This window comes from Sinocyclocheilus grahami, unplaced genomic scaffold (assembly GCF_001515645.1).
Source record: "Sinocyclocheilus grahami isolate Dianchi unplaced genomic scaffold, SAMN03320097.WGS_v1.1 scaffold891.1, whole genome shotgun sequence".
NCBI classification, from domain to species: Eukaryota; Metazoa; Chordata; class Actinopteri; order Cypriniformes; family Cyprinidae; genus Sinocyclocheilus; species Sinocyclocheilus grahami.
The window spans coordinates 312,019-334,241 of record NW_015506070.1 but is presented as its reverse complement, the minus strand read 5'-3'; the positions used below and the strand labels follow the sequence as shown (position 1 = coordinate 334,241).

The 22,223-nt window shown below is 33.3% G+C and overlaps 1 protein-coding gene across 3 annotated transcripts; it reads left to right on the top strand.

Moving 5' to 3' along the window:
- The first annotated feature begins 852 nt into the window (after nt 1–852).
- LOC107563834 (TRAF family member-associated NF-kappa-B activator-like) lies at nt 853–21,819 on the top strand. 3 transcript variants are annotated; one of them, XM_016248800.1, is made up of 8 exons: nt 853–989; nt 2,695–2,836; nt 2,938–3,049; nt 6,369–6,475; nt 8,245–8,312; nt 11,061–11,179; nt 14,705–15,084; nt 21,274–21,819. In XM_016248800.1, exons 2-8 carry the CDS (start codon nt 2,738–2,740, stop codon nt 21,436–21,438), a joined length of 1,050 nt encoding a protein of 349 aa, XP_016104286.1. In that variant the 5' UTR covers nt 853–989; nt 2,695–2,737; the 3' UTR covers nt 21,439–21,819. The 3 variants fall into 3 exon arrangements, with proteins under 3 accessions (XP_016104286.1, XP_016104287.1, XP_016104285.1); XM_016248801.1 differs by having other exon boundaries at nt 2,612–2,836; nt 2,938–3,034; XM_016248799.1 differs by having other exon boundaries at nt 2,612–2,836.
- The last annotated feature ends 404 nt before the right edge of the window (nt 21,820–22,223 follow it).

Sequence of the window (22,223 nt, the reverse complement as noted above, 5' to 3'; positions counted from 1 at the left end):
TACTATGTCTATTTTTAATTAGTTTTTATTTCTATTTTTTATGTTTTCATTTTAATTTTAGTTAAAGTTTTACCAAGTTTAAAAATAAACAATATCTTATATATTTTATTTAAAAAAATGTTTGTCTGTTTTAATTTGAGTCATTTTAGTCCATCAAGGTAAATAAAATAAGTTACAAATTTTAACATTTTATGTATATATATATATAGATAGTATACAGATATGTTTATAGAATAAATAAAGTGCTATTTTAATTCTTCGTCTCATTAAAATATGCATTTTTTTAAATATGCAAGCAATGCAAACTTGGATATACAAGCATGTGCAAAGGCCAAAAAGCATCTTCATGACTAAAGAACATAAATGATATATTAATAGAATAAATTCACTGTATATTTTGTTGATGTGTACCTGGCATTAGATAGCCTATTCGTTGCTAAAGACATTTTTCATACTAACAATAGTGAGGGACATCACATTTCCACATTGATGAATCTTTGAAGAGACAAAGAAAGAAAAAAAAAGAAAAAGAAAATAGGCCTACATTTGACCTCTGGGTAAAAACTGCCAATTACACACTAAAAATAATATTAATTTCATGACCACAGTTGTACATTTGTAATGTCAAAACAGTGCAAAACACATCATACATGCAAACAAGCATGCATATGAACGTGCTATTGTGTGTTGCAACCGTTTCACCAGATCAGACTGGATACACAAGCACAGTGATATTTATAACAACCCGAATGCGCGCAAACACAGGCACAAAAGCACACTCGCCGCTGATTGGCTGAGCGGCGGCAGGCGGATGTGAAGGCGCGCGGGGATTCCCCGAGGGAAGTTCCAGCTCATTGTAAAACATACAAAATGTTCATTTGTTCGACATAGTTCATTTCCTCCAGTTAAACGCGTAGATATGCGTGTAGCAGCGTCGCGATGTCCAAACTGCGCTTAGCTTTAAGCGTTTGGGCTGTTTTGGAGTGAAGGTAAGACGCCAGTGCACTAATGCACACTAATGAGTGCACTTACTTTATTCACTTCACTGAGATATGATGTTCAGATATGAGGATGTTGGACAGGTTGTCTGTCATTAGGACGTTTGATTGTGTTTGCTGTTATGTTTCTGTTTCTTACTTGCTTTACTGATGCTGAAAGTGTAAAGTTTGCTGGAAGTTTCCTGGAAAACTTTGTTTTGAAAGTTACCATTGGTATCAAGACCGGGGCTAGTTGTCACAAGGTCTAATATATTAATGACTTTTTTGAGTTTTGAGACAAAACTATAGTTACACATATGCTTGTTTTACATTATCATCATCTGTTGGCTAACAAGTGGGCACAATAGATAAGAAAAAAATTCACTTGAACTGAAAGAGCATTTTACATAAATCAGTCAGATTGGGGTAGGGTGTCACATATGTTTTATATGTTGGGATTTTATACAATATTAAGCGGCCAAAACAATGGTGTGTCGTTACATTTCCGCATTTTAAAGAATCATTTTGTGTGTGAAAAGCTTACAGTAGTTTCTTTAATGTCAAGTTCCCATTGGGACAACTTGCCCCATATAGCCGATATGTGTGCCAAATGAGCTGTATGTTTTGTCTTTGGTAATAATGGTGGAAATGTTCGATATGTTTTTGTAGACAAGACTTTAAGGGCCGAATCTATATAGAAATGGGCTTGAAGAAGCAAACTTAGTTTGTGAAATATTGACTGGAATAAACATGTGACAATTAGCCCCGGCCTCCCTGTAGAGCCAGATATTAACGTTTTATTTTAAACAAATTTGTTTAGGCATTTTAAATGATTCCTCATGCTTTTATAAGTGATTTAGCTTATAAGTGATGTTTGACATTTCTTTCCGTCTCTGCAGTGTTTGGCAAGACTATACTGAACTTGAACTGATTCTAACATTGTTATTATTATTAAAGGCATAAATGTTATTTAAAAATACAAAAAATAGATTTTCTTCACCAAACCCAGGAGTTTGCAGTGTGAAATGTACAAAGAAGATAGAAAAGAGGGCAAACTGAATTTTGAAATAAAGCGATGCACTAGTTATTTTATGTATTTTATATTTTGACACAATTCTTTAGTGTCTACAAAATCAATGTCAAGCATTTATCCAGAAGCCTTTAGATCAAAAAGTTTAAACAAACTTGTTTGAGTGTGTTCAAACTTCGGACTGATTGTGCAAATAAAAGATCGAAAGAAAAATATAATGTGTAATGTATTTAAATATAATACATTTATTTTTGCATGTTACATTTACATGAAAATGAGTAAGAAAAGCCTACAATAGGAAATCCCATTGTGACAACTTACCCCACAGCCAAGGTGTGTAATTTAATGTTTTGGAATTTAATATTATAGTAAATAATTATATTTACACATTACAAGCACTAATGTAGACCAGGTGCAGGAAAAAGACAGGACTTCCCATTGACACGTTCGGTGGCTTTTGTCACGCTATCAGGTTTATCACATTCATGTGACGTGGGCATAACATGAGATGTTAAACTGGCATTTTATGCTTTTAGTGTCTCGATCTATCAGCGAGACTGGTTTTGAAAATCTGTGTGTTGATGAAGCTTGTGTGTGTTTGTAGCCGTCACTGACAGGTGCAGTGCTAATCTCGCTCCTCTGAGTTAAAGAAGGGGTGTGTAAGTGTTTGTGTGTGCCGGGGACTAGGGCCCGGGACCGCCCTGTTCGGAATGTTACTGAAGGCCCCGGAATGGACAGGACCATCAGTGAGCAGCTCAACAAAGCCTTCGACGCGTACCGCAACGCGTCTATCGAGAAAGAGTTGGCCAGAAAGGAACTTCAGCTCAAGGTGCCGTTTGTGAATTATCGGTTGGTTCCATCAGAAGCGTTGTATCTGACTCGGTCTGCCGTGCGTGAGAGTGGGCAGACACTAACCTATTGCTTTTGCAGACCGAGCAGTATCAGCGGCACACTCAGCAGCTGGAGAGAAAGATAGAGGAGCAGGCGAAGACCATCTCACATCTCAAAGCTGAGCTCAGCTCGCTTCGTAAACATGCATCAGGTTGGAAATTAGATTTATCATTACATCTTCAGAACTAAATGGCACACTTACCCATGTATATTTATTGAAAGTAGAAGAATTGCCTTTATTGATTTTTGTAAGTCTTCCTTGACTGTAAAACATTTTATTAGAGAGCCCTGCGGCTCTTTTGTGCGAGACGCGAGTGTAGCGCTGATAGATGTCCCTCTAGAAAATGCATGAGATATGTGTTCTGTGTGAACGGCTTGGTTTCGGTTTTGATGTAAACAAGATCTTCTCTGTATTGATGTTCTCTTTTTCCGCTATATTTTTAATGAACAACGCAGCAGTGCCGCATCTAGTGGCTTCAACTGGATAGGTTAACAAAAACATTATAATGCAACAACACCAAGCGGCAACCTCTCGCTCTCTCTCTTGTGAAGCCAACACGGAAGTGACTTAAACTGTAATTCATCAACTGGCCTCTAGAGGCTGGCTGCAAAAAAGAGTCAATCCCATAGACTCCCCGTGTTAAAATGCCCAACTTTACAGCAGAAAAAAACATGTTTACAGCCTGGTTCAAAAATTATTTTGGTCTATATAGCAAATATTGCCCTTCATGACAACTGTGAGGGGGGTGAATTTTTTTTTATAACTCATCCGTTTAAATTGTATTAAGCCTTAAAGTTCTGCATAATTAAGGGCGTGGCCACTTGAGTGACAGGTGGATTGCCGCTGCTGTCACCACCGTCGAGCTCGGTGGGCGTGGTTTCAGCAACCTGCTCCCGCCTCTTTGCCCATTTTCGATTATCCGGGAGTGACGTGCTTCCAAGATGGCGACGGCCCGCTCCGCCCACTTTTGAGCTTCAAAAACGCTCTTCGGAAATCTACGGGTGACGTCCCGGACACTACATCCATGTTTTTATACAGTCTATGAACGACACTTACATCGTCATTGCATCTCGTGCGCCGCTGTTAAGGCTGCCTGCTTAACGCACACCTAAAATTCGAATGCAACGTTTTTGCATTCGCACTTGGATTTTTATTTTAAATTCGACGAATATTCAAAATTCGATTTTTTTTGACAGCCCCAGTGCCCTGCTTTAAATTATACTAGGAGATGTTTTTACTTAATACATTAATTAACTTTTTTTTTAAAGTTTGTATTGTGTATATAATTGTTTTTATTTTTTATGTTTATTATTTTTTATTATATTTGTAAAAATAATATTGTTTCAATTATTGTATACAGTTCATTGAAAGTATTGTTATTAAGACTATTTTAAATCTTATTACTCTTGAGTTTGCCTTAAATATAGCCTTTGATTCTGATATGGGGTACAATAATTAATTAATAAATTAATATAAATAACTAAAAACTAAATGGTTTGCCTAGTATACACTATAAATACTAAGATTAGACTGTCTGTAAATCAACTTAGAAGTGAGGCAGTACACACACCTCATATGTTTATTATGACTTATTTCCACATTTTCATATAATAGAAAAGTTGTTAAAACTGTAAAGTAACACAAATGTAAATATGGGAACTATCTGATGCTCAAACTTCTTCAAAATCGACACCCTTTGTCTAGATTCATTGGACAGAGAAACTTTATGAGGTGCTTTTTTACATTTTTTTTTAGACATAATTTATTTTTATTTACAGTACAAAACAAAATTCAGGTGTTTAAGAAGAAGCCTTTAGATCAAAAAGTTTAAATAGTAACTTTAATAAATAAATACATTTGAGTGTGTCCAAACTTTTGACTGATAGTGTCTATGTATATATAGAACATGTGAGCTTTATATGTACTATTTTATTTATATATATATATATATATTATACATACACATTGATTAAATTTATAAAAATAGAATACATTTATAAAAAATATTATACTTTTATTAGCATTCATTTCATTTGTCACCTTCTTTAGTCACATTTTAATATGGTATGATTAAATTTGATTGTGTGTTACATGCCATGCCAATTAATGTCTTTCTTATATTTATAAATTGTACAAAAAATAACTCATTTACACTGTATAAACTAAGATGAAAAGCATCCGACAATTGAACAAACTGCATAATGCATATGAAAATGAAAAATATATATATAGTAGAAGTATTTTTAATGCACATATCCGATCATTAAATGAGATTGTACTGTATGTTACATGCTTAGTGTGAGAGTCAAATGTTATTTTAGCTTGCAAAGTACACAGATGCTACCGATCACATGCATGCTTTGATGTGATGAGTGTTCTTGTTATTGTTGCAAATTAAAGAAGCCTATTATCAATATGGATTTAGGTCATCAGAAGAAAGGAGTGACTACAGACAGCAGTATTTGGACATAAGAAGTCAATTTCCTTTACACTCATCTATATTTACAGATGGTTCGAAGGTGGAAAATGGTGTAACTGCAGCAATGGTGACTGGACAGCAACATTATGGAATTCATATTTCAAAAGAGTGTTCAATTTTCACAGCTGAAGCACGTGCTTTGCTATTAGCTCTGGAATATATTGAAAATGCACAACCAAAGGATTCTATTTTTTTTTACGGACTCTAAATCATGCCTTCAAGTAATGGACTCTTTAAAAACTGATCATCCTTTGATAGATTGTATTTTAACCAAAGTGGACCATCTACAGAATCAATTCTATAGTATAATTTTTTTGCTGGGTTCCAGGCCATCAGGAAATGAGCGAGCTGATGCAGCTGCAAAGGAGGCTTTTAATCAGGAAGTAAACACATGTCAAATTCCTCCCTCAGAGATCAGACCTTTTATTAATCGTTATATATGAAATAAGTGGCAACAAGAGTGGGATACATGTACAAATAATAAATGGCATGAAATACATCCGGAAATTTCAAACAGATCTCTTTTAAAACTAGATTTGATCAAGTGGTATTTATCAGATGCCGCATAGGTCATACAAGACTGACTCATGCATTTTTGCTTAAAGGTGAAGACCCTACTCCATGCATGTTCTGCAAGATTCCCCTTTGTGTCAAACATATTTTATTGGACTGTCCAGCTTTTAATGTATGTAGAAAACTCTTTTATGAAGTGAACTCGCTTAAGGAGTTATTTAGTATAATTTTGGCAGAAAGACTTTTAGAATTTTAATCATATGTTAATGTAAAAAATCTTGTGTAATATAACTTGTGTTTGTTTGTTTGCTGGTTTTTATTGTATTTGTTATACTTGTATTTTTTATTGTTTTTGCCATGAAAATAGCCTTAGATGCTGACATGGCATTTAATAAATATATAGTACTCTTGTTATTGTTGAGTTTGACTGTGATAACGTGGCCGTGCTTTTTATTTATTGATTTCTTTTTTCTTCAGGGGAGGTCTGTGAGCCTGCGTCCAGAAAACAAGAAGCAGAAACCTTGTCACCTTGCGATCATCGCTCTGACAACTCATCCAGTTCCCACGGGACTAACCATTTCCTGGTGGGTGTTTTCTCTTACTCTTATAAAGGGATGTGACTCTGGCCTTTGTTTGATTTCAGAGTTTTGCATTTCCTCTCGGTGACTTGCAACACTTTGTCCAAATGCACCAAGTTGTTTTTTCCAGTTATAGTGCAAATGCACATTTGGTTGTGATGTAATTGTTCTGAACGGACTGAAAGGACCGTGACCTCAGACCTCCCAGCCTTTATGTTGTGTTATCATCGTTAACCGCCTGTAAGCACAGACAAACCTAATAGCTGAGTTTGCCGTGCTTTGCTAGTTATCCGTAGTTCACTCGAGGGTTAAGTTGTGAGAAATGTGTGAAAAAGATGTAGTTCTCTCTCTTCACAGTTTGATATCATTTTTCATCGCTATCTGTCCATAGTGAGAATGTTTCTCTAATTGAATCCAGTGTGATAATTCTTCTCAATTGTTTAAATCTATAAACTTTTGAACCCACAGGGGGCACTAGAGCATAACGCTCCCCTGAGCTCCGGCAGAACTCTAAACAGTGAGAATCCAGTTCTCTCTTATGAAAGGAGGTGTCACTTTTTTTTTTTAGATGACTGTTACTGAAAGATATAGACATAACAGTTTGAAATGGCTACTTTCTCCTTTTCCTGAACTTAATCTAGGGTAGATAATGGCCTCCATTCAAGATCTGTAGTGGGCTTAACCTGTAAATGTAACAAAGTATGTTATTCTATAGCAAATGCATTCAAAGGCGCCATAATTAAGGAAGTAAGAAGTTTTTTTGTGAACTTGTACAGACTTCAGAGCTTATTAATGGTCTTTTTAGAAGTATTTTCTGCTAGTTGAGTCATACAAAACTCTTTCTCAGAGTTTCAGGTTGAGACATTATTTTCACAACAATTAAGCACATATCCACCCATTTCTCTTTAACTGTACTGCAAAAAAAAATAAAAAATCTTTAATGTTGTTAATATAAATTATATGAATTGTAAAATATCTATATATCATGGTAGAATTTGTTGTTTTGCCTTTAATTGATGCTTATTTAAATATATATATTATATATAATATATTAAGGAATTATTTTAATATTAATAATTAATACAATAATGCATATATTGTTTTATTATTATTTTACTGCATTACTGTACATTTTATATATATATATATTTATTTATTTATTTATTTTAAATTTCATTAAAATAAATTCTTTAAAAAAATCAAACATAAAATCCATTATGGCAATGTGGGAGGGGAATGTTATTTATTTATTTGTAAAAAGAGTATTGTAAAGTTATTGTATACAATTAATTGAAGTACTGTTTTTAAGACTATTTTAAATCTCATTATTTTTTAGTTTGCCATGAACATAGCCTTTGATGCTGATGTGATGTAAATAAATAAATAAAAGAAAAAATGTTTTATTGGTATGCACTATAAAAATAAATATTAAACTGGTTAGAGATCTGATCAAGCACAGGAAAGTGTTATGCTCAACAAAAAAAGAAAAAAAAATGCTTTGTGGTAATGAGAATTTTGGAGGGGATTGGCATTAACTATAACTGTTAAAAATAATGTCACAATGGAAAATCGTAATGGTCTTAAAAAAGGCTTCATTTTATTTAGTAAAATTAATATATATTTTTTTAATGTAGACATTTTTAAAGAGAATATATAATATTTTTTAATCCTACTGAAAATATGTCTGAATCTATGTGCTGACATACTGTAGTATATTTAGAATTAATGTTTGGAAACAGTTTTGTCATTCTGTGTATCTTTTTGTTCTTGTGCAGATAAACGAACCCACAGAGTATTCCAGGATGCTTCCCCATACAATATCTGCTGCCTGCAAAACGAAGAGGTACATGAATCATATCGCTTTAAAAAATCCATTTTTAATGAAGGATTTTACACTTCAATCCCATGGGCACCCAGACAAAAGGTTTAATCTTGAACTAAAACAACTGATTAACAACTCTGTAGAGTTTGTTTATTGGAATTAGCAGGTCAGTATTGTTCTTGCAGAGTATATCTTGTATAATGTCTAAATAACATTAAAAGAAAAAGCAAAACTGATCCAGCAAAAACACCCCTGATGCCTCGTGCTCATTAAATACGGATGCCTTTCCACTGATGTGGGATCCGTTTGGAAAAAGGGGAGGTGAACATGTCTACATGTTTGTAAATGTCATGTTATATGACATTTAGAAGTAGGGAGGTAAAACATGATGGTTTGTGGCTTTTTTTGGTTTAAGTTAACTAGGGCTTATTGGGGAAAGTGTCACCGAAAGTGAAAAGGATGACCCAGATATTTAAAGGGCACCTATTATGCCCCTTTTTACAAGATGTATTATAAATCTCAGATGTCCCCAGAATGCGTTTGTGAAGTTTCAGCTCAAAATACCCCACAGATCATTTATTATATCATTTTGAAAATGCCTATTTTGAGTGGAAGCAGTCCATTTTAGTCCATTTCTCTTTAAATGCAAATTAGCTACTGCTCCCCGCCCTCTTTCCCAGAACAGAGCTGTGCAATTGTAGCTCGTATCTCAGATCTCTGCCAAAAAACTGCTGTTTGGTTTTGATTATCATGTATATCGCGCTGAAAGCACGCGTTTTAAAGCCATATCGGTTTAAATTTCTGATATATGGTTTTTTGGACGCACACATCCGTAGCACATGAACTGAGAGCGGCTGTCACATGCATGTGAGTACTAAAAGTTCTCTTTCACACGCAAGTTTATGTTAAAAACATGCTTGAATTACAAAAACACAGTCGGTTGGATTTTTTATCATTATAGGGTGGTTGAATACACACACTGCCAACACACATTTCAGTTAAAAGTGAATTCTGCATAATAGGTACCCTTTCAAATATGGTGGTAAAATTACCCTGTGATGAATAATATTTTTTTGTGGTGGGTGAAAATATTTGTTTATATTGTTAGAAAATATTTATATTTTGAATAAACGTTGTTCTTTTTAACTTTTTTTATTTATCAAAGAATCCTGAAAAAAGTATTAAGTAACTGTTGCCAACATTGATTCAAGATTTCTTTATTTGTCACATACATGGTTATATTGAGAATATATGACCAGCATTGAAATGTAAGTGATAATTCTAATAATAAATCAGCATGTTAAAATCATTTCTGAAGGATCATGTGACACTTTATGCTGGAGTAATTGTGGATGAAAATTCAGCTTTGCATCACAGGAATAAATTGTATTTTAAAAGTATATTAAAATAGAAACCATTATTTTATATTGTAATAACATTTTGCAATATTACATTTTTTTCTGTATTTTTGATCAAATAAATGCAGCCTTGATGAGCAGAAGATACTTCTTTAAAAAACATTACAAGTCTTACTGATCCCAAACTTTTGAACAGCAGTGTATATGTCATATTTAAGGCAAGACTGCAATACATAATATATTATTGATATTAATAATATGACAATATCTGTAGTCAATATTAATTAAATGAGAGGGGGAAATCCTGCCCATACCCAGCTAGGAAAAAAAATGATAAAGCACTTATGTTCATCTACTGAAATGCAACTTTGATTAAATTAAATAAAACAGCAAAATAATAACAACAATAACATCTTCGTCAAACAAAAAAGAGATTACTTTAGATAAAGTTTGATTAATATGTACATACAGTATGGGTCAAAAGTTTGGACCCATTACTAGGTTTAATGTTTTTGAAAGAAATTTCTTGAGTTCATCAAGCCTGCATTTAGTTGATCAAAAATACAGAAAAAACAATAATATTCAGCAAGGATGTGTTAAATTGATAACAAGTGATAGTAAAGACTTATATTGTTATAAAAGATTTAGATTTTTAAACATCTTTTTAAAAATTAAAAAAATTCAGTATCACAGGTTATAAAATAAACACTGAGCACTGTTTCTAACATTGATAATAAACCAGCATATTAGAATGATTTGTAGGATAGGATCATGTGACACTGAAGACTGGAGTAATAATGGCTGATGGAAATTCAGTTTTGCATCACAGAAATATATTATAAAGTATAGTAAAATAGAAAACCACTATTTTAAATAGTAGTAATATTTCACAATATTACTGCTTTTTCTGTATTTTTGATCAAATCATAAGAGACTTCTTTCAAAAACATTTCAAATAGTAATGTTTCCAAATTTGTGTACTGTATAAGTAAAAATTTACAAAAATTAAAAAATAAATGTTGAATAAATAAAAAGGTTAGGAATCATATTTGTTTCAAGTGCTTTTTATTGGGTGTGTTTGGGGGCCTCAAACATGAATTTTGCCTAGAGCCTCCTAATGTCTAGAACCGGCCTTAGATGCTTTATTGCTTTATACCAATTTTTTTTATAAACTTCATATTTTTTATGTATTTATAAAACTATTCCCAAAAAGTAAAAAAATAAAGAGTTTACTTTTAAAGTTGATATTTTGGCACATGTAAAACAGTTCCCAGTGGAGTGTGAGTCACTAGATATTCTGGAGAAAGTTTTTTTTTCTTTTCTAATCTTAACACTGATATTGTTGTTTTTAGATCATTATCATTTAGAAAGACCCCAGCAGACATTTGCCTTCTTTTTCTCTTTCGATTAGTGAGAATGTACTGGACACTTGGCAGGAAATCCAGGGGACTTTCCAGAGGATTCAGACTCTAACCAGAAGGCAGAAAGATCACCTGAAGCGAATCCACAAAGGAAATGAGACCGCTAATGGTAAAGTCATTTTTTAGAACCTAATTTGAAATTTCGGACTAATATGCTTTATTAAATTATAGCTGTTGTACCACCTCACCACCCAAGTGTGTTTCTTTCCATTCTAATTAAATTAGGTAAAATAAAAACTGTGGAGTTACAATTACTTTAGAAATGTCACAACAAATTAGTAGTTATATAGCTAGTAGTGTAATGCAGCATACTAGTAATTATACATTTCATTGTTTACTCTTTCCCGCAATTAAAAACAGAAATACTTGACGCAAAGCCATGGTGTAAGGGCTTTTTGCTCCAATGACCTCTGACCTCCACGCAGCATTAAAATAGACTGAGCAGATGAGCATGTTCAATTATCACTTTGATAAATGTTGTTTTGAAGCAGAACACTGTTACTCAATTGCGTGTCCTCTGTGAAATCACTTGGAAAACAATATGCCAGTGAGAAGTATTTTTGGACGTGGTTGCATGATGGAAGGCATGCGGAAAAGACGGTGTGTTTTTGCCCCGTGGAACGTCCATGCGTATTAAACGTAATTAGGGGTGTTTGCTAAGGAAAGCATTAATAATAGCTGATTGCTTATACTCAGGGTTAGGGCTTCTGGAAAACCCTAAATATATCAGTAATCGGCATGCAAGGGTCTTAAAAAGTCTATAAAGTCTTTAAAAAGGTCTTAAATGAGATCAGAACGCCTTAAATGCATAAAGTCAAGGCATTAAATGTTGCATGTACTGCAAAAAATGTTTGTTTCAAAGATACATTTACTTGAGGTGCAAAATTAAGACATGAAGTCATAAAATTAAGAGAGTTTATGCCTTAAATAAGAACATTAGTTTAGTTAATTTAATTTAATTTATTTATACAGGGTCAATGCACAACAAATGTGTTGTGCCAGAGTTAGCTATAAAGCTAATTTGCATCTGCAGTCCCTTCTGCAGATATATCTGTCAATAGTGCATGAAAACTTGTTTTCCCTTTTGAATTAAGTAAATTTTTCTGAGCACATTGGCAGATATTTTTTATCATAAAATAACTTAATTTTGATAAACGTCTCAAAGACTTCTTATGTGATTTTGCTTCTCAAGTAAATGCATCTTGATTTAAGAATCTTCTGACATTTGCACTGGAAAACAAGACAAAAATACTGAGGAGTAACATAACATTTTTCAAATTGTTATCAAAAGGTACAGTAAAAGTTATTTCCATATTCTAGTGGTTGGGAGCGGTGTAAAATGAATTAAAAAGTAATGGAAATCTGTTGGAAGTTGTTCTTTACTCGGTCTTCAAAGGGTTTTTACAACGTGTTAATAAAACCCCGTCATGTAATAAGAACACTTTTAAGGACCAAAAAAGCTACACTTGTCAACCACCTACAACACTGGGGTTTTATAATTCTGGTTTTACAAATGAAAAGTCCGTTTGGTTACATCACAATACAAGAACAGTAAAAATAACAGATTTATTGGCACCACTGTGGATATGCTGTCAGGTTAATTGAGTTATTACTGAAATAATAATCGCCAATCTTTTGAGTACTTTTGAGAAGAGGTAAAATAAACAAACTACACGACTAGATCCCTTTAGCCAGTTCAAAAAATATGTATACTTTTTATGCAAAAGATGATGTTATGCAGAATGTGTAAGCTGCTGTTTTCTACAGTATACAATGATAGCGGAGGGTGATACAGAAATATAGGCTCTGTAAGAGTAGTCAGTATGACTTGTTTGCTGTATTTGTCTTCTAAAGCCATATGATCTTTTCCTCTTCTGTAGTTCTCAAATTTGCGGTTGTGCATATTTAATATTGATGCATTGAAGTCTGTTTTACGGCATGCAAGAATTAATGCTTTTTGCAGTCAGTGATGTCAGAACGATGCTGCAGTAGTGAAGGACAGATAACAGTGAAAGATAGGTTAAATTATATAATATCATACTTTTATGGAGCTTTTTTGGCCCTTTGGGGCTTTAAAGTAAATATCACCATTCACTTTTGTTATATGGAAAAGAGCAGCTCCGAGATTCCACCAAACATCTTTTTGTTTCACTGAAGAAAGAAATCAAAATTTCGAAATACATTTACATTTACATTTAGTCATCTAGCAGACGCTTTTATCCAAAGCGACTTACAATTGGGGGATACATAAAGCGATTCTTCTTAAAGAGGCAAACAGACACAAGAAGTGGTTGTAATACCAAGTTCTTAGACATTGTTCAAATAAGTACAAGCTAGAAAGAGAAGGAATAAATAAAGAGAGAGATACTTTTTAAAAAAATGTTATTTATTTTATTTTTTTATGTGAAGAATGTGGCAAAATCATCAGCTGTTATAGAAGCGGTAGGAGGTGAAAGATTAAAAATTAAATAATAGTGAAAAATTGTTAATCTCTCTCCTCACAGTGATCTCAGCTGCTCTTTTTAAAAAACAAAAAGAAAAAAACGTCTCCATCGTTTGCAAGGAGGTTGAATTATGAATGCCAGTAATTGAATCTGAGCCATGCTCTGATGATTATGATTTCATAATGTTACATTACTAGCTCCACGTGCCTTCTCAGTGTGATCACATACTTTGATCAGGATGCTTTGGGGGTAAATTTCGAGCTCTGTAGTTGATTTTAATTGGCCAGTGTTGCCTTGCAATGGCAGCGGCTGACACAGTTGTTATGGTAGAGCAATTCTCACTGCATTGTTTGGTGCTAAAATTGACAGAGTTCCTCATTAATAGTCAGCGTTGCATGGTGTGCATATCACTGCTGTGCTTTCTTTGCATTTGCATACTAATGTGCTCATATACTGTATATATACATATGGGCAAGAGAGAGATTGACAAGAGAAAATGCTTGATGTCAATACTAAATCACAACTGGTTTATCTTCGGGTTCTGAATGCAAGGAAAATTTGAGAATTTTTCTGCACCAGTTACATGAAGCCCTTTTCCATTTGTGTTCCTGTTAATACTTGATTAATAGATGCATTTGCATTTAGCCAACATTTCTATGCATTGTGACTTTGACTTACTATTACAGATTGTGATGATCAAAAAGTGTTTATGATACCACATGTACTGATTATTTCACAGACTCTTTCAAAGATTTGATGCCACTTTCCTGGAAAACTTTGGCAAAAACTGCATTGCAGTGATTAGTTCTTGCTTTTAATATGCATTTTGATTTTATTTAAATAAAAAAAGGCATAGAAACCGTTTTCAATTAGAAATTGCTAGTATTTTCCCCAAATAATTAGAAAGAATCTGCAAGTAATGCATTGAATTAAGTGTAAAATTTTGAAGCATATAGTATTTTCTTGTAAAATATTTGTCTTATTTGTTTTGTCTACACCTTTGAAAATAAGTTTTTACAGTATGCATTTAGCAGGACCTTTTATTATGATGTGATGTGTAAATGTGGTTAACAGTAGTGTTGCATTACTCTTTTAGTTCAAAAGATCAATGAAAATATATTTTTTCATGATACGAGTGCTGGTGTTGGATAAATGCATAAAGGTTTTGTTGATTTCTTATCTGTTTCCAGAGCAGTTTTCCATGCCCATCCAGTGCACCGAAGACACCGCAGAACAGGTCGAGGCTCCTTTTTCCTCACCGCTGAGGTCAGAGGTCGTCGATTCTTCAACCTCCACATCCCTCGCGTCACGTGGCGCCGGTCCAGACGGACCGTTTTTTGATTCCCTAAGAGGCCTGAGTGTGAAGTTTCCCCCGAGCACAGACGATGAGTACGACTTTCTCAACAGTACGCCGGATAAACGTGTGGACCTGCCCCTGCACAGGCCAGACCTGGGAGACCACATGCACACGATGAGTGAGGAGTCTTATGCGTCATACTCCGCACCCTCTACATCCACTCACACATCTGCATCTTCTACGTCGCACGAAAATGTACGAGGACCCCAACAGGTGAGATGGACACTCACACCCAGGATGCCTTGAAAGCTGCTTGGCAACTTTATTAAAGGAATAGTTCGCCCAAAAATATGCTGATAATTTACTCTGCCTCAGGCCAATCAGTATGTAGATGAGTTTGTTTCTTCATCAGATTTGGAGAAATATAGCATTGCTACACTTGCTCAGCAATGGATCCTCTGCAGTGAATGGGTGCCGTCAGAATTAGAGTCCAAACAGCTGATAAAAACATCACAATAATCCACACCGCTCCAGTCCAGCAATTAAACTCTTGTGAAGTGAAAAGCTGCATGTTTGTAATAAACAAATCCATCAAGGCATTTTGACTGTAAGCTGTTACTTCTGGCTAAAATGCTAAAGTCCATAATCTATAATAACGCATAATAAATCTCCTGTTGTCTCTCACATCAAAATCCACCCACATATTTGTTTTGGACTGTTTTGGCTTGTAAACGCTGCTTGATCTGTGCAGATTTCTCTCCTGATTCAGACAATATGACTTTATGATTCAGACAATATGACATTAACTGATGGACTGGAGTGCTGTGGATTATTGTGATGTTTTTATCAGCTGTTTGGACTCTCATTCTGACGGCACCCATTCACTGCAGAGGATCCATTGGTGAGCAAGTGATGTAATGCTACATTTCTCCAAATCTGATGAAGAAACAAGCTCATCTACATCTTGGATGGCCTGAGGTTGTGTAACTTTTCATTTTTGTTTGAACTATTCCATAAGAAGTGCAACATTATAGGCCATGATGTAGCTTAAATTGTAAGAACGGTTATCTAAGTGATGTGAGAGACATACAACCCATCTGCTTAAGAAAGTATCTGTAACAGCAGTCATTTTTAAGATTTTCTCGCCCAGTCAAGTTTACATTTGGAAACATTACATTGGATTTGGCTAATGCCACTCATAAAAGATATAGCCTTTTTTTTGGAGCATTTTAAAATCCAAACTCTATTCCAAACCCTAGTGAGCTGCCTTCATGTTTACTGCCTAGGCAGCATTCTATCTACAATGGAACTTTAGAAGTGACTCATTCCAAATGCTAATCCATGTGCCACATAAATAGTGTTCCTTATGTGAAGTGCACAGGAGACAATTCTTTACAATATAAATAGAAATACACAGCACTCTGAAATTTTGGTTAAAATTGTAAATTTTTAATAAGAATACATTACTGTTTTAATTAACATTGCTCTTGACTTGGGTCCCCTGAAAAGGTTTTTAATCCAGTTAATCCAAATAAAATAAAAAATTTTGGGGGGGAAAATAGGTCTTAAATGTTAATAACTCAAGTACAGTTTTCGCCATGAAAATAGCTAAAAACATATATTTAAAGAAACTGGCATGGCGTTAAAAAAACAAAACTGGGTTATTATCGTAAACTAAAACTAAAACAAAAAAAAAACATTTTTGTTACTTGGAAAAAAATTTACTGAAATAAAATTAAATATAAAAAATGTAAACTTATTTTATTTCAGTTAGTTGCCAGCTTGAACTGATGGTAAAACTAATGACATTATTTACTGTCTTTACATTTATTTTGAAAGATGAAGCTGGTGATTATGGTAAGGGGCGTTACATTTCCGACGAGTGCTTGTGGTGTTCGGCCAATCACAATGCACTGGGTCAGCTGGCCAATCAGAGCAGACTGCGCTTGTCGGAAGGAGGGACTTTGTAGAAAACGAAGCGTTTGAGAGAGGCGGGGCATAGAGGACCTACAATAATGTACAGTATTTGAAAAATAATGTGTTTTTTGAACATTAAAGCATGTCAACATATTCTGTTACACCAAATACACAAAATAATGATCTTTAAAAAAGCATCATATGACCCCTTTAAAAGAAAGCATAATGTCTTTGCTAATTGAGTTGTTAAACACTTGTTGAAAACGCATTGTGTTAACGCATTAAATGCATTTAATTCTGAACCTAAAAGTGTTGATAAAAATTACTTCAATCTACCTTAATCTACTTTACCTAGTATTTGTATGCTATTTATGTTTATGCTTATTGTATAGGTAATATTGTGTAGTTCGCTTAGCAATGCTAACAGCAAGCTATTAAAATGAACTGATCATGCCTTCTGTGCTCTTCATGTGAAAAGTGATATTGGTGTGGTATTTGCTACCTATGTAGAGTGTTCCACATTGGTCACTTGTGAGGTTCCATTTCAGTGACAAGCCCTTAAAAGTCAGCTGTCTATGTAGGCAGAAGACAGCTCAATGGGTTATATTGTGTATATGAAGAGACATTTACACTACACTGTAAAAAAAAATCTGTGACATTTACGGTAAAATACCGGCAGCTGTGGTTGCCAGAACTTCACCGTAAAAAATATGGTAGCAACATTTTAGGTTTTACAGACTTGAGTTAAATTCACAATAAAATACCGTATTTCATTAACTGATGTGATGTTAATAAACCAACACATTGAAGTACTAATATCTGTTTTGAACCATTGTAATGCACCAATAACCACCAAAAACTGGTGGTGATGAGAAAGTCACATGATGAACCAAAGCTCATCACAAACAGCTTTTCTACGAGCTGAGGAGGGCAATACTTATATATAGAAGGTGCACATGTCATTCACACTAACACTAAACCCCATCATGGTGACACACATGATACTGAAATAATGCAATAAACATTCATTTAACAACATTAGATGTAAGATTAAACCCTAATTTACACAACTGATAAGAAAAAACTAAGAAGAAACATGTTATTTCAACAAAAAAAACATCAAATATGAAGTGTCATGCAGGGAATTCTGGGAGTGTCAATTTACGGTTTTTCACTGTAAATTATACAATGGCTTTTTCTTTTTCACTTCCAAAAACCGTATTTTAACAGTATTTTACTGTAAAATTATGTTAAATGTAATTACATTTATTCACCGAATATATTATGGAAACTTACTGTTAACCAATTAACAGGTTTTTACTGTAGCATTTTTAGTCTTTTACTGTTAAAATCACAATCATTTTTTACAGTGTAGGTCAATGTCTATAAAACATATTTCAAAAAAGACCATTATACTACACAAAAATTGACAACATTATTACATAATTCATTTCATAAGTTTACATACTTTTTTTATATATAGGGAACATAATTTATTATTAAAATTATTTATATAATTAATAATTATATTATTATAATTATTATTATTACCGTAAATGTAAAATGTGTATTGTTAATTTAAAATATGGATTATGTATTAATTTATTATTGTTGTTATTATTATTATTATTATTATTAAATGTAAAATAGGGATTATTTAAATTTAAAATATTAATTATGTATTACTGTTATTAAATATGAATTGTTTTATTACCATTATTATTATTATTATTATTATATTTAAAATATTAATATAAAATTAAATTATTTAAAAGCATAATACATGCAAAATTTACAAGATAAACATTATATACAGTTCTGCTCATAAGTTTATATACTCCTTTTGAACTCTTTTTAATATAGAATTATAATGTTTGTTATTATAAATATTCTAAATATGTATTATTAAAATATTGTTAATAATAATTTTAATTATTATTATTTTATTATTGTTGTTATTAACATTTAAAAATGAATTATTATTATTATTATTAATATTAGTAGTATTACCCTGGTAAAGCTATTTGGTCAACATATATTTAGAATTTAGTACACAGGACAAAATCTGAATTTCTACAAATGACCCTGCTTAAACATTTCCACGCCCTTGGTTCTTAATATCATATGTTGCTTCTTTGAGCATCATTGACTGTTTTTAGCCATTTGTAGCTGTACGAGTCCCTGGTTTGTCCTGAGCAGTGAAGACAGAAATCCCTCAGTTCCTGTACGTTCTGCGGCGTCTTTGCATCTTCTGCACGGTGATGCTGAGATCCAGAACAATTGTGCGAATCAAACACAAACAGTCACTGATATTAAGAATCAAGGGAATGCGAACCATATGATCCTGTTCAAATGAAATAGTTTTGGTCTTGTGGAATATATGTAAATACCTGTATGCAGCTTAGCTTTTAAATGCTAAACATCTTACAGATTCTGGAAGGGGTGTGTAAGCTTGCACATTTATAGCTGTGTATAATTGCAGCTCGTGAAATTGCAGAGGAAATCTAATCTAATTAAACGCATATAAGAAACACATATTGTTTTTACCTGTCCATATGGAGAACCGCGAAACTCACACCTATTATGTAAGGCTCACATCTGCACGGGAATTCGGTGCTATTCCATTTAGGATGTCAATTAAGATGTGCCAAGACCACAGAGAGCTGTGAATCACATATTACCTCGTCTTCTGTGTTGTCGTACTATTACACTTGTTTCCGGACTGTTCTTTTCTGCAGTCTTTAAGCTTAAAAGCATCGCAGATACCTGGGCTCATCTGTTATGAGCAAGGGAAAAAATGTATAGTGTTGGCAAAACAGACATTTTGAACGGAATGGCTAAATTACTGCTGTTTGCAAATGGACCGATCTTTACGATAACAGACTGATTATGAACACAGTTGTTTTGTTTATCATATGGCTGTACAGAATATAAAAAAAGCTTTTTTCCCTTGTAGAATATCTGATGTTTTATTATCATCGTTGTATGTTATATTTATTGTTGTTATCATATATATATATATATGATAAAATACACTGAAGATTATAGAAGAAATAAAAAAGTCAAAAAATGTTAAAATAAATTTTCAAATTAAATGATTATTTCTATTATTGTTTTTTAATAATAATAATAATTTTTTTTATTATTATTATTATTACACAACTACATCATGCAAATGTATTAGCTTTTGTGGCTCATTTTCAGTCTTTATTATTTTATATATATATATATTAATTAGTGTTGTCAAACGAATAATCGCGATTAATCGCATTCAGAATAAAGGTTTTTGTTTACATAATATATGTGTGTGTACTGTGTATATTTATTATGAATATATAAAGACACACATACAGCATATGTTTTGAAAATGTTTATATGTATTTACATGTATATATTTATATTCATATAATTATATTATATATAAATATATTTAATATATAAACATAACATATTTTTCTTACATACATACATGCATGTGTGTGTATTTATATATCCATAATAAATATACACAGTACACACGCATATATTATGTAAACAAAAACATTTATTCTAAATACGATTAATCGCGATTATTAATTTGACAACACTAATTAATATATATATATTAGTAATAAAAGTTTATGTGAGTGTATGTATGTTTATATATATATATACACACATACATACCTTTACTATTATTATTATTATTATTACTACTACACACCTACATCACACAAAGGCATTAGCTTCTGTATTTCATTGCACAATATTTTTTACATTTCTTTTATATAATTTTGAGGGAATTTTATCCTGCAGTTTCAGCATATATCTGTAGTCTAGATACTGCATGCTGAATAATGCTGAATAATTGTATTCATTACATTGTATCATTATTGTTTCTTCATAATTTTATCATTTGAATGCGTGTTTGTATGTGTGTAATATGCCGACGATTCTGGAAGAAATTAAAAAATTTTATATTATATATATATATATATTGTATATTATTATTATTATTATACAACTATGCCACATAAAGCCATTATATTTTACAATTCATTTGCACACCTATTTATTTTTTTTCTTTTATCATCTTCAGCGTATTTTATCCTGCAGTTTGAGTGTGTATCTCTAGTCGAGTTAAAGATGCATGCTGACGAATAATTGTATTCATTACATTGTATCATTATTGTTTCTTCATAATTTTATCATTTGAATGCGTGTTTGTATGTGTGTAATATGCCGACGATTCTGGAAGAAATTAAAAATTTTTATATTATATATATATATATATATTGTATATTATTATTATTATACAACTATGCCACATAAAGCCATTATATTTTACAATTCATTTGCACACCTATTTATTTTTTTTCTTTTATCATCTTCAGCGTATTTTATCCTGCAGTTTGAGCGTGTATCTCTAGTCGAGTTAAAGATGCATGCTGACTAGTTTAGTCTTGGCTTTTATTTCCCCATCATTATCTGATGCCAGCTTAACAAATGTATAATTGTCAGTATGGTTGCCCTCATTGCTGTCTAATATCCTTTGTCTCTGTCCAGCTTGTTTGGACTCCAGACCTCCCGGACTTGTCCGCCCAGGCGCCGGGGACAGACGCTCAGCAGATGAACAGCCGAGAGAAGTGTGCCTTTTGCGAGGATGATGTACCCCCAAATCACATGTATAGCCACCTCAATTCACACTTCAAGAACAAAGCTGGCGATTGACACACGCGGGCAAGGGGCCGCCGCCGGACTGAAGTGGCCTTTATTCGTGGCTTTGTTGAGTAGCGCGCTACCCGTCTGAACACATTTGCTCAGGTCCGTCAGTGACACGATGAGGAGAGCTCAACCTTTATTTAATTAGGAGAAGTTTAAATGGTTCATTTTAGGGTGGTTATGTCTTAATTATTCTTTTTAGCCGCATTTTAGTTTGGAGGCGTTCACTGTAGAATAAAGACGTGCTTCCTTTTGAAAGTCATTTAATTTGATGTGGCAACCTAAAAGATAGAGGATGAGTTGCAAACGCTGTCTACGTCAGCTCAAACATCTCACCGTTGTTCTTTTATTCAAATGCAACCTAAAGAACACGCAGCTCTCATCTGCTATGCTTATTTCACACTTCAAGAACAAAGCTGGCGATTGACACACGCGGGCAAGGGGCCGCCGCCGGACTGAAGTGGCCTTTATTCGTGGCTTTGTTGAGTAGCGCGCTACCCGTCTGAACACATTTGCTCAGGTCCGTCAGTGACACGATGAGGAGAGCTCAACCTTTATTTAATTAGGAGAAGTTTAAATGGTTCATTTTAGGGTGGTTATGTCTTAATTATTCTTTTTAGCCGCATTTTAGTTTGGAGGCGTTCACTGTAGAATAAAGACGTGCTTCCTTTTGAAAGTCATTTAATTTGATGTGGCAACCTAAAAGATAGAGGATGAGTTGCAAACGCTGTCTACGTCAGCTCAAACATCTCACCGTTGTACTTTTATTCAAATGCAACCTAAAGAACACGCAG